Genomic DNA, 13,146 nt, shown 5'->3' on the forward strand with positions numbered 1-13,146 from the left:
GTGTGTGCCCGATCTTGGACCTCGAGAGAGAGGAGTCTATCCCCACATCCATGCATGTAGAAGATTCGAAACAACAGTCATCAAGACACATCTGAACAGAAAGGGTCCCGCCTAGGGAGAACTTGAAGTCGATGCCGATGGAGATCTGGTAGAGGTGAAGGATCATGACCTCCTTGTTCGAAGGAATGGGGAGTGTCAAGCCTGAAGCCGAAAAGGGAGGGAGGGATGGGAGTAGAAGATGGAGGTTAGAAAGGGAGGGAGGGATGGGAGTAGAAGATGGAGGTAAGAAAGGGAGGGAGGGATGGAAGTAGAAGATGGAGGTTAGAAAGGGAGGGAGGGATGGGAGTAGAAGATGGTGGAGTAGAAGATGGAGTTCTCTCCCGTAGTGCGCAGCGGAATGAAGAGGAAACTGATATGTTCATAGGAGTGATGCTCCCCGTACCTATGGCCTCCATGAAGAAGCAGGATCTTTAGATCACCAGAAATCTGGGGTCTTTAGATCACCATGACTTTGATACCATATAGAGGAACGATAGGGTTTGCAATGGAGCAATCAAAATAGACGATACTCAGACACAACGAAAGAACGGAACTTAGAAAACATAGTGCCTGTCGGTAATATGAAAAACTGAATACAAGAACCTCAAGTCATCCGTGTAGCTCGATGATGACGAAGATGATGAAGAAAAGCAGCTCATCTGGCCGTAGATTTGAAGGTGTATGAGCAGCAGAGGATGAGGAGATGTGGAGGCTTGTCAGGCAGCAGTCAGGAGCAGATCTGGAGCAGCAGCTGGAGGTCCAGAGCTAGATCTAGAGGAGAGGAATAGAGAGACAGAGGAGTTGGGGCAGAACTGGAGGCAGAGAATGAGTTGGGGCAGGCTTAATAGCCAGTTCTGGAGCAGGAGGGGCTGCAGCAAAGGATGGAGGTGGTGAGGAGCAGCTGCAAGTCCTGTCCTTGAGAGTGAGGGGGTAGGGAGTCTTTTATAGGCCTGACCCAGGAGGTCGGCCAGCTGGTCGGTCAGTTCCTAGGTCGGTGGGCTGGCCAGCTGGTCGGCCAGTTCTGGTCGGCCATTTTTGGCCTTTCTGGCCACTTGTTTGGCCCTGCTGGCTGTCCTTTTGGCTGGCCTGTTTGGTGCCTTTTGTGCCTTTGGCTGGCCTTAATGCCCCTAAAATAGGGATTGCTGATAAGTGGTATGTTTGCCCCTAAAGTGGGGATTGTAGTTGCTTAACGAATAAAGATCAACTCAGCTCCGGGAAGCCCTCTCCCACTCCTGACTCCAATCACTCCTCTGGTATTAAACCTGCATGGCACAACCTTCCCAAAAAGAACCGGTTTTGTCAGCATTGCCAGAAAGTTGGGCATGTTGATGACGAATGTTGCTCCAAAGCCAAAGGCATTCTCCCACAGCCCCCCACCACGATTCCTCTGCCACCTCGTTCGCGCCCTAGGAGTGGTCCTCCTCCACCTAACGCTGGCCCTTGGAGACCACAGGGCCATGTCACTAATCATTTCACCCCATCCCCTCCCTTCATCACTCCCAAAGGCCTGTCTGATTGGTCCACTGGAGATTCTCTAGACTTCAATTCTCAAGCCTTGATCCATATCACTGAGCTTGACTCCTCCCCATCCATATCTGGATCAGCTTTTCATACTCTTCCATGTGGCCCTAAAGCCCCTTGGATTGTGGATAGTGGAGCCACTCATTATATGACCCCTCATCGTGATCTCTTCATTTCTCGCCAACCGGCAACAGGGGGAGTCCGTTGTGGCATAAACTCTGTCGCTCCTATTCGTGGCGTTGGTTCAATCACATTTGATACCGACAAAGGCCCCAATCTTGCTCAGTTGGATCAAGTGTTTTATGTCCCCCAATTAGGGGTCAATCTTCTTTCCGTCCATCAACTTTGCCTTCTTGGCCACGCGGTACTATTTACAAAGATGCATGTCAAAATCATAGATGAGACATCGGGACTCCTTTTAGCTCAGGGCGAAGCCCAACCTCATGGTCTGTACCTCATGACACAATTTCTCGCGACTCCTTCCAATACCAGCTCTGAGTTTCATCGGTTTCATGGTCTTGCTATCCTGAAAGATCCAACTGACACAGAACGATTGTGGCATTATCGTCTCGGACATTTGTCCTATGACTCTTTATATGAAATGTCTCGGGATCATTTGATTGACGGCCTACCTCAATTTTTGCGAGCCAAAGATATTTGCCGTCCATGCCAATTAGGCAAACAAAGCCGACTCCTTTTCCTTCTCATTCCACTTCTCGAGCCAGTGAGATATTGCATCTAATCCACCTCAATATTAGTGGCAAATCTCATGTTCCTTCATTGAATGGCTCACAATATTTCTTCTTAATTGTGGATGATTACTCTCAATATCAATGGGTGTTCTTCATGAAAGAGAAATTTGACACTTTTTCCTTCGTTGCTACTTGGGCTCGATTGGTCATGAATCAAACGGGGAAGCCTATTGGGATTGCTCGTAGTGATAATGGTGGTGAATTCATTTCCCATGAATTCACTCACTTCCTTCACGAGCATGGTATCCAACGCCATCTTACATCTCCCAATTCGCCCTCCCAAAATGCTCGTGTCGAAAGGAGATAGCGCACAGTCATGAACATGGCACGCTCCATGCTTTTTGCAGTCGAGTTGCCCGAACGTCTTTGGCCAAAAGCCGTGAACACTTCTGTCTATCTCCTTAATCGTTGCCCTACTGAGCCCATCCCGAACATGACGCCTTTTGAGGCTTTCGATGGAAACCAACCATCTATTTCTCATACCCGCATCTTTGGATGCCGCGCGTACACTCATACTCCCAATGATACTCGCGGTAAACTAGAACTCGTGCTGTACTTCTACTTCTCGTTGGCTACTCAGCGGAAGCCAAAGCTTATCGCTTATTTGATCCTCGCACAAACAAAGTTTTGGTTCGCCGTGATGTGGTCTTCGATGAAAGAGATGTTCTAAAAAATTCCTCTATTCTCCCTGCTGATGACGCACCTACTCCCGTTCCTCCTGAAACCTCTTGTTGGAACAGGCTGCTGCACACCTGCGCTCCAACATTTCTGCCGTCTGTGCCTCCACTCCTGCATACTCTCCAGCATCCTCTGCCTCCTCTGCTTCAGCTCCAACATCTCTGCCTCCTCTGTCTCCGCTTCATCATCCTCTCCTGCTGCTGCTCCAGATCAGCATCGACTTATTTCTCTACTGCTGTATTATTTCCTCCAGATCTGCAGCAAAACCTTTGCTCTTCTGGCAATAGGTTCCTGACCCAGATCTGGTTCAGTTCCAGCTAGTGGAGCTAGTGCAGAGCCCACTTCAGTTGGCTGTTCTAGAGGACTGTTGTTTGCTCCCTCCACAGTTTCTTTCTCAGATATCTCTTATCTTGTATTGAGTTCCTTTGGTGATATAAATTTCTTCTTCAGCTATCATTAGTCTTTACTTTCTTTATATGGTATAAGAAACTGGAGGCCTACTCCAGGCACTCACTCAGAGAGACCCAGAGATGGATGGGAGTCTGGATGGCATTCATTGGCAGATGATCAGAGTGGTGGGACGTTTGGCGAAAGAGTGGCACATTGATCCTCCCAGTATCTCAGAGCAGGATGCCCCCCAGATGGCACCTCTGGCTTTGGAAGGGTAGGCCCTTGAGGGAGGTTCAGTGGGATCCGCGACAGTGATTCTGGCCCTCTAGGGACGTCCTTGCTGAGCAGGTGGACGAGGTGCCCTTCTTTTCCTACACCACACAAATTGACAAGAGGCTTCAGATGGACTCTTCAATGTGAATCCCTTCGGGGGAGAGGCATTGGGTGACCCAAAGAGTACCCCGGGAGGTCCGTTCCAGGTTTTGGACGCAGTTATGGTCCAATTTGCAGCAAAGGAAGATCTCCTACTTCTTCTGGCCGGCTACCCAAGGAGGCTTGCCCATCAGCCTGTGGTTGGAGCAGATGCGGGTGGAGGGGCAATGTCATTGCTGCTCTGCTTCTTTTCTGGAGACGATCCCTCATTGCCTTTGGAGCTGTCGTAGCGCAGCAAGGATTTGGATGAGAGCCCTCAGGATTATGACCCGTATGCAGAGCCTTTAGAGGGACTACACATGGGGGATGGTGACCTGGTTGACTGAGTGAGGGCACGCATTCCAGATTGATGAGATCTCCCCAGCTTACCAGATATAGGGTCAGATCATTCAGAGGATAGAGCTCGATGAGGCGGTTCCTCCTGATAACCTCGTTCCTCTTCCTCCTACCGCAGGACAGCATATGGGAGGTAGTAGCCAGTACTATTGCGTGGAACATTTGGGTTGCTCGCTGCAATCTGGTGATGGGTGAGCATCCAATTCCACCCTCGGCTACCTTGGCCGCCATCTTGCAAGATATCATCTACACCCTTTGCTCCACCTCGGAGCCTGGGACCCCAAGCTCTAGGGCGACTGTCGCGAGGCGCGCTTGATTTTGCAAGGCTTGGCCTGCATGAATTTTTTACATATTCGCTCCGCGAGGGATTCCCTAGATGTATAGTCTCCCCACCTAGTTGTTAGCCCTAGTACCAAAGATCCCTTAGGCAGTGAGCTGGGTTTCTCTAGAACAGGCCGGCTTTTTCTTTCAGCCTTTTTCGATTTTTTCAAGCATTAATAGAGGGTTCTTTTCTTTGCAAACACCCCCCCCCCCCAAAAAAAAAAAGAGCTGTCTTGTACATGGCTGCATATCTGTCCCACATGAAAATGTACCTTTGTAAGACTAGAATAAGTCCAATCATACAAATTTAGATTTTTTTTGTTGTCCCACATGAAAATGTATCTGGATCGTCATCAAATGCCTAAGCCGCAGCTTGTGGCTTGAAATAGACATCACCATCATGTGGTATATGTGCCTTTAATCTTGCTAATCGTTACATGTGACTGGCTGCTCATGTAGGCCATCTTCTGGTGGTTCTAGTGATTCCCTATAGGCCATGGTATGTGCCTTGTAGGCATAAATATAGGCACTTGTAGAGTTAGTGCCTTTTAGGCCACATAGGACACTTAGTCCTATGTGACACCTAGGACACTCAGTCCTAGGTCTAGGTACTTGTACCTTGTACTTCTCATTTTCACTATCCAAGTTTGACAGGACGGCTAAGACGTGTGTGACGCTTTGCTACCTTCACTCTCTCTCTCTCAACCGATCCTACAGTGGTATCAGAGCCCGGATCTGCTTCCTGTCCCCCTACAGCCCGTACATTTTTTGTACCAGCTGCTCGTACCTGCTCAATGTCGTACCTGCGATCCGTACACTCGTCGTACATTGGTGTACATCCGCTGTTATACAATGTACCGGCGTCGTACATCTGTACCTGCATATAGTATTGTGCCGTATTGTGCTCCCTTGCGCTGCACCTTCCGTACGTCCGTACCTACATACAATACTGTGTTGTATAGTTTTCGTACAGCGTACCAGAAATTTACCTGTTCATTACACCGTACTTACCTCATAACTGCATCCATACTTCCGTACGTTGGATTCAATTATCTGCTTCATACTGCATTCAGTACATCGTCCGTATAGGCTTCGTGCAACCTCCGTACAGGCATCATACAGCCTCCGTACAAGCATCATACAACCTCCGTACAGGCATAGTACCTGTTACCGTACTGGCATCCGTACAATTGTGTTTACTCCGGGATTTGGTACAGCATTTGGCACGTGTTAAATTTCTTGCAGTCTTTACTGTTTTTTGACAGTTTTTTACTGTCAAACCCTAATTTCCAACCGAAAAATTTAGGGCTTTTGACATCTGGACCTTCAACATGTCAATACAATACTTTTGACAAGGTTAACAACTGAAATCCTTCCAAAATTTGAAGTTTTCAGTTAATTTCAAGTTCAGGACTGTCACATTGTGCCACGTCATCACTCAAGTCAACAATAATTTTGGGGCTTTTGTGTTGGGAGCTCAATTTCAACTGGTGTTTGGGACAGTAACTCATATTTTTGCAGTTTCAAGCCTTGAGGCTATACATTGGGTCAGATTCGCATACATTGGGTCACATTTGCAAAAATTTCAGCAAAATTTGGGGCTTTTCTGCATTTGCCCTCTTTTTGGCCCATTTGCCCTCAATAAATTTGGGACTTTTGCCAGATTTGCTGTTTTTTCAGTGAACATTACCTGCCACAGTCACATTTGGGTCAGATCTGCATTTGCCCTTTGATTTGGGTCGGAAATTTGCAGATATTTGCTGTTATTTTTGGACAGCCAGCTTTTTGCAGTGATAGCCTTGAGGCTTTTTGGGTTTTCAGGTCTTTTTCAGGGTATCACATTTGCTATGGCTGGGAACAATCAAGATCTATTTGGCATTCTTCGTGAAGATGATAAGTTGGATGGCACCAACTATCCGATGTGGTCTTATCTCATGAAACATATTCTTGTTGCAAAGCATTTGTGGAATGGGGTTTATCTGAGGCCAGCCAATGCTACAGTGGTTGCCTCTACTGCTGGTCCCTCCGCAGGGGGTACTACTCCTGATGCCTCATCTTCTAGCACTCCTCCTACTACTCTTCCAACTCAAGAACAGACAAGATGGGATGCAAGAGATGCAAATGCACATTCATGTATTGCTTTATCATGCAAGAGAATCATTATTCCACGCATCTGGTCTTGCAGGATAGCAAAGGATGCTTGGGATAAATTGGCTTCTCTCTATCAGATTTGCAATGAGACACGTGTTGCATATTTGAGAAGGCAATTACAGGAAGTTAGCATGAATGAAGGTGACTCTATGGATGCATACCTGACAAAGGTCAAGGACCTCATGGAACAACTTGCCAACATTGATGAGGTGGTGCCAAATTCACAGCTTGTCAGTACCACATTGAATGGACTGCCAGATACATATCAAGGGTTTGCTACAACCCTTCGATTAGTGGCCATGGTAATCCAGACCACTATTCTTTTGATCAGCTAGTTACTTTGCTTTTGCAAGAAGAGCAAAGTAGAGCTAATAGACAAGCCATTATTCCTAATCATGCATTTGCTTCACAGCAGATAGGAAGAGGCAAGGCTTCCAAGCCTATGGGCAAGCCAAAATCTGTGCATAGCAGCTGCAATTCCTCCCATGCATCTAAAAATACAGCAGATAAGTCAAAGAAGAAAAGATGCAACTATTGTCGCAAGCCTGGACATGACATTTCAGAATGCAGGAAGCGCATTGCTTCGGAGAAAAAGAAAGCAGGATTGACAGTTAATGCCTCTCATGCTATTGAATCCCATGAGCTAGAAGATGCTTCACATGCACATGCTCTTTAGGATGATTGGGCATGGGCTGTCCATTGCTCATTTGATCCCTCCAAAGCTGATGCATTCTTTACTGCTAATGATGCTCAGTCCTGGTACTTTGATAGTGGTCCTTCCAAGCATGTCACACCTTGCAAACAGTTGTTTCATTCTTTAGCTGATGCACCTCTAGGGGGGATTGTCACACGTGCTAATAATGCTTCATATGCTGTAAAAGGAATTGGAGATGTGCAGCTCACATCCATTTCAAGCCATCCTGTCACTCTGACAAATGTTCTTTTTGTGCCTGGAATTGAAGTCAACTTGATTTCAATTTCAGCAATTTCACTTCAGGCTTCAAAGTGATTTTTGATGGCTACAAATACCTAGTTTATGATCTTCGTGATGACAATGCCATAGTTCTCACTGGCACTTAGCAAAAGGGGCTTTATCACCTTGATCATCACTCAGCTGCACTTTCTATTGAAGCATTTGCAATTTCAGATTCACAGCTTGCTGAAACTCATCTTTGGCATGAGAGAATGGGTCATCTCAATTATAGAGCTCTTGCAAAGCTACATTCACAGCAGATGGCAAATGATGTACCTCAAACTCACATAGTTTCCAAACATGTGTGTGAGGGTTGTCTTTTGGGTAAGATGCATCGATTTCCTTTTCAAAAGAATTGTCCAAAACTCTCACAAAGGAAATTGCAGCTAGTACACAGTGATGTATGTGGCCCAATGAAGACAAATGCCATTGGGGGGTACAAATATTTTATGACTCTCATTGATGATTTCACAAGATATTGCTGGGTATATCCTTTAAAAGTCAAATCTGAAGTTTTCTTATGCTTTCAAAGGTGGCTGAAAATGGTTGAGAATGAATCAAGATGCAAGTTGTCACCCCCAACACAAATAGGGGGGGAGAGTATATGTCAAAGGAGTTTGATGCATTTCTCTCTTCACGGGGTATTATTCACTCATGTACTACTCCTTACACTCCTTAGCAGAATCTTGTTTCTGAAAGGAAAAACAGGTCCACAATGGAGATGACCAGATGCATGCTTAAGGCCAAGTCTTTGCCCAATAAATTTTGGCTTGATGCAGTGATGTGTGCCAACTATGTGCTGAATAGATCACCTACACGGGCATTGAAGACTGTTACACCTTATGAAACATGGAAAGGCAAGAAGCCTTCACTTTCACACATGAGAGTTTTTGGGTCTCTTGCATATGTTCATGTACCATCTCAGCTAAGACATAAGATTGATGACAAGGCAATCAAATGCATATTTATTGGTTACAGCCACGAGAGCAGAGGTTATCGGTTATACCAACCAAATACTGGGAAGATTATTATCAGTAGAGATATAATCTTTGCTGAACATTCAGCTTCTCCACTTGTGGACTGCAAAGCTAAGCCAGATGTTGACATGTTGATGCCTTTGAATCTTGGTTACCTCTGCCATCCTCAGAAGAGGACTTTGACCAGCAACATGAGCCTCCTGCAAGCCCTCCACCAAGCAATAACCAGCCACTACCTCATGCTGATTTACAGGTTTCTCTTCCAGCCCAAAATGATCCCACTATTCATGACGCAATCATTGAAGAAAGAGCTGTCAATAGATAGCAAAGGCAAGTTCCCATATGGCTTCTTGATACATTGAGGGACAGCAAACAAGATCAGCCTTTTGCTGCCCGGACAAGATCAGGGAATAGACAGATGCATGGTCACTTTCTTGAATTTGCACTCCTTGCTACAGCTTGCAATGAAGAGCCCTTGTGCCATAAAGATGCTTTTGACAGCAAAGAGTGGATGGATGCAATGAGAGCTGAGTTCCAATCCATTGCCAAAAATGACACATGGGAATTAGTAGATCTTCCTCCCGGCAAGCATGCCATTGGTGCCGGGTGGGTCTACAAAATTTGATGGCAGCAAAGATCGATACAAAGCCCGTCTTGTTGCAAAAGGGTATGCCCAACAACAAGGCATTGACTTTGAGAAGACCTTTGCTCCTACATCCCGGATTACTACCATTAGATATGTCATTGCCATTGCAGCCCATCATCATTAGCAAGTGCACCAACTTGACATCAAGACTGCTTTTCTTCATGGGGATCTGCAGGAAGAAGTATACGTCACCCAACCTCCTAGCTTTGAGGTTGTTAATTCTGAAAATAAGGTATGCCGGCTTAGAAAAGCCCTTTATGGTTTGAAGCAGGCACCCAGGGCATGGTATGCCAAAATTCATGCACACTTACTATCCCTTAATTTTCAGAATAGCCCCACAGAACCCACTCTTTATGTCCACGGGAGTGGATCTGATTTTTTAGTGCTGATTTTATATGTGGATGATATGCTCATCACGGGCCCAGATACTCAGCAAATTGCAGCTTTCAAGGCTGATTTGCAGCAGGTTTTTGAAATGTCAGACATGGGACAGCTCCACTATTATTTGGGCATTCAGTTTGCTCATGTTGAGGGAGGTATCATGATGTCTCAGTCCAAGTATACTGGACAGCTCCTTGATCGTTTTCAGTTCGAGGATTGCAAGCCAATCTCTACTCCAATGGACCCTGGCTTCAAATTCTCAGCTCATGATGGGAGCCCCCCATGTGATATCACTCTTTATCAGCACGCTGTTGGATGCCTTATTTATTTATGTCATACCAAACCTGACTTACAGTATGCAGTATCTCAACTCAGCAGATTCATGCACACGCCCAATTCATAGCATTGGCAGGCAATGAAGAGAGTCTTCAGATATCTCAAAGGCACTCAAAATTTAGGCCTAAAATTTGCTTGCACGCCCTCAACTTGCCAATCAAAGATCATTTCCATGGCGAACTTCCATATTAAATAGTCCCCGGTGCCACTGAGCTTTTCTTCAACGCTAGACATGCTAGCAATGACTACACAAAGAGATGTGAAATGACACAATAGTACCATAATAAAAGTATTACCCTAACGTGAGTTTTGCTGAAATCACCAAATAGAGATGCCTTTCCCCTCATACCTCATGAAAAGAGTGCCCAAAAATAGTAAAACACAGCACTTCTTAGTTTAGCAATCAGGTGTGCACTCATAATCAAAATTGACACACTAAAGTAAAAAACGGCCACGTTCACAGCCAAAAACAATAAAACAAGCTGTCTTTTGATTTTTTGCAAGTATCTCACATGTGTGGGCTGAAACACCAAAATGAGCCTATTCTAAAGTCTGAAACTGCAATTAGAAATGAAACACGGCCACCCAATGTAAAATCACCTATAACTGGAGCTGTTTTGCCAAATTCTGATTTTCGGCCTATTGTTAGGGTTCCTTACAGACTGTACAGAACTGTGTGTGAATTTCCCCCACGCAAAATTAACAACTTTTGAAAATCACCGCAAGATGTGTGCTACCTAGAAAAAAATTCATTTTGAGTACTGCAACTACTGTGCAGATGTCCATACAGCTTGCAGAAGGCTGTAGATGTAAGTGGCCTGGCCTCACTGGTTTCCTTGGGCTTGCTCTCTCAGATCACCTCCAGCGGTTCACAAGCACATGAACTTGACGTAGGACTGCTCCAGGAAGTGGCTCTGGTACCACTTGATTGGAAATGGAGAGGACAGAGAGCACAGTAGAAGAGCAAAGCTGAAATTAATTGCACACCTTGGTCGTAAAAAGAAAGTGAGGGTTCTGTAAGAAATCCTCAACTCTGAGTGAGATTAAATCCTAGATTGACATGTGGCGTGCCGTGTGTATGTATCGTCCTTAAAAAACTGACCCATAAGCTAGAGGACCCTCGATACCTCAGCTTAGCTAACATCACATTCTAAATCAGAATCCTTGACCTGGAGCTACGGGACCCTTGAACACTGTTCACAAGTCTCAATCCTAGTAACCAAAGGAACCTCATGTTTGACAAAAAAATATAATGAAAATGATGACAACAAATGAGATCATTATCCTAACAGATTTATGAGTTGCAAATTCAGCCAGTGGAACTGCACGTAGGTCAAATTCTATCTTAATGTATGTTCTTCAGTTGAGCTTACAAGGACTAGAACAATTAAATGACAGCAAATCCATCAAAGTAACAATTTCTGTATTGACAAAAAAGGCAAGAAAGGATCAAGCCGCATATGGCAATTTGCACAAAGATCTGAGCCAAAGAATATATCCAAAGACGGAAAAAGTGGCAAACACAATCATTCAAAAATAATAAGATTCAAAGAAGGACAAGAGTCAGCACATGACCAAAGTGGCAAGCACATGCTAGATGGTCAAGTCTACTTGATTTCGAAAAATTGTAGAATATGGCAAGCACAGCCTATGGCAATTTGACAAGCATACTCATTGTAAGACAACCAAGTACACATTAAGTGGGAGTAGTCGACACAACAAAAGAGTAATCTGCAAGACAAAGGAGCAATCCAAAGGACGCAAGAGCACTCTCGTCAGAACAAAGAAAGGATGGGAATTCCACAACAAGCATTGTAAATAAATGAAATTTAATTTAAACGAGTGAGACTTTAGTTGCATTGGGTGATTAGGTAGGAGAAATGGTTTGTGTTGTGTCATGTAGAGAGTTCGATTGAGTATGAAGCCATGGGTGAGGAGATGTGTAGAAGACGGGCTGTAAGTGCTTGTGCTGTGAAGAGGGAGTTTTGGAGTCGCACTTAACTAGTTGACAATAAGAAGTAGAAAAGACCGTAAAGCAAGGTCAATAAACTGACTTTTGAATTGAACTGTCAAACCCAATACAATGTCTTTCCTAGAAGGCCAAACTACAAAAGATCAGAAAAGGGAAACTTCAATACCCAAAATGATGCTTCAGTTCTCCCGTTTGCACAGGCAAGGTTGCCCTTCAGGCTTAAAAAGATAATAAAATTTCTTGGATAGACAGACTGCTTTCTAAACGTAGATCCCACTTACTTTGTCAAGGTCAAGGTCAACTGCATGACGTGGGGAAGAACGACCACTATCAGCAGCTTCATCTCTTGCCATTGAATCTACCAAGACAATTTTCCCAGAACCACTGCAAAATCAGAGAAAATAGCAGGATGACCACACCTGCACTTCAAAATCCCTAGCTTGCAACAAAGAGAATATAAAAATTAAAAACCTTATCGTTCCTATGACAGCCATGGAAACCCTCTCCCTTTCACAAATAGCACGTAGAAGGTGTTCACTTTCAGGCCGGATCAGCAGCGCATCCTAACACCAAGATAAAAGGTTAGTTTAAAATAACTCAAGGAGGAAGAATATGATCAATTGAGCCTCCGCATGAAGCATATTCACCTGCTCCTGATACTCAGCACCCCATATCTCCAGCACTGACAAGGTATTGTCACCAACCACAATTGACCTGATATCAATTTCTGCACCCTAAAAGACCATCATTTATGCAAAAAGAGATTCCTGTTAGCCTGCAGCTAGTATACACAAAACATTGTAAGCATCCACAAAACAAAGTCTACAAAGGTATCTTTGGTCCTTCACCTTAGGATATATGATTTCTTTCACCACATTACAATTGCCTCCAGCACCTTGATCATGTATACTTATGATAGGATTACTTTTCCCCATTTCCACACATGCCCTAATCACACGGTATAACTTCTGTGCCATCTCTGCATCTCCTCTCTGAACTGCATTGAAGTCCAGCTCTGCATCATTTTGACCACTGACCTGAACATGTACGATTAAAGAACAAAATGAAAGAGTGCATATCCACAAGCTGTGGACAAAGTAAAAACTGGCAGCTGCTAGTCAGAGAAAATCCCTGTCTGCAGATACAAAGCTCTACACTAAAACCAGTTTCACTAAAGCATGGTGAAACAGAACATGAAAGCAGGTGGATTGGCAAAGCCAGCAAAAAAGGCATTCGAAGAT

The 13,146-nt window shown here is 44.7% G+C and overlaps 1 protein-coding gene across 2 annotated transcripts in view; it reads right to left on the reverse strand.

Annotated features, from left to right (window-relative positions):
* Nucleotides 1-13,146, reverse strand: part of PUR4 (purine biosynthesis 4) — a 51,071-nt gene that overhangs the window by 16,568 nt on the left and 21,357 nt on the right. For both annotated transcript variants that reach the window (XM_087376221.1, XM_087376222.1), the window contains 4 exons: nucleotides 12,754-12,942; nucleotides 12,553-12,639; nucleotides 12,377-12,468; nucleotides 12,187-12,289 (listed from right to left, as the gene is read on the reverse strand). In XM_087376221.1, the coding sequence (XP_087232347.1) occupies nucleotides 12,187-12,289; nucleotides 12,377-12,468; nucleotides 12,553-12,639; nucleotides 12,754-12,942 (471 nt within the window). The remainder of the gene's footprint in view (nucleotides 1-12,186; nucleotides 12,290-12,376; nucleotides 12,469-12,552; nucleotides 12,640-12,753; nucleotides 12,943-13,146) is intronic.

This window comes from Dipteris shenzhenensis, chromosome 6, assembly GCF_047967505.1.
Source record: "Dipteris shenzhenensis isolate YYH24624 ecotype China chromosome 6, Dip_SZ_1.0, whole genome shotgun sequence".
NCBI classification, from domain to species: domain Eukaryota; kingdom Viridiplantae; phylum Streptophyta; class Polypodiopsida; order Gleicheniales; family Dipteridaceae; genus Dipteris; species Dipteris shenzhenensis.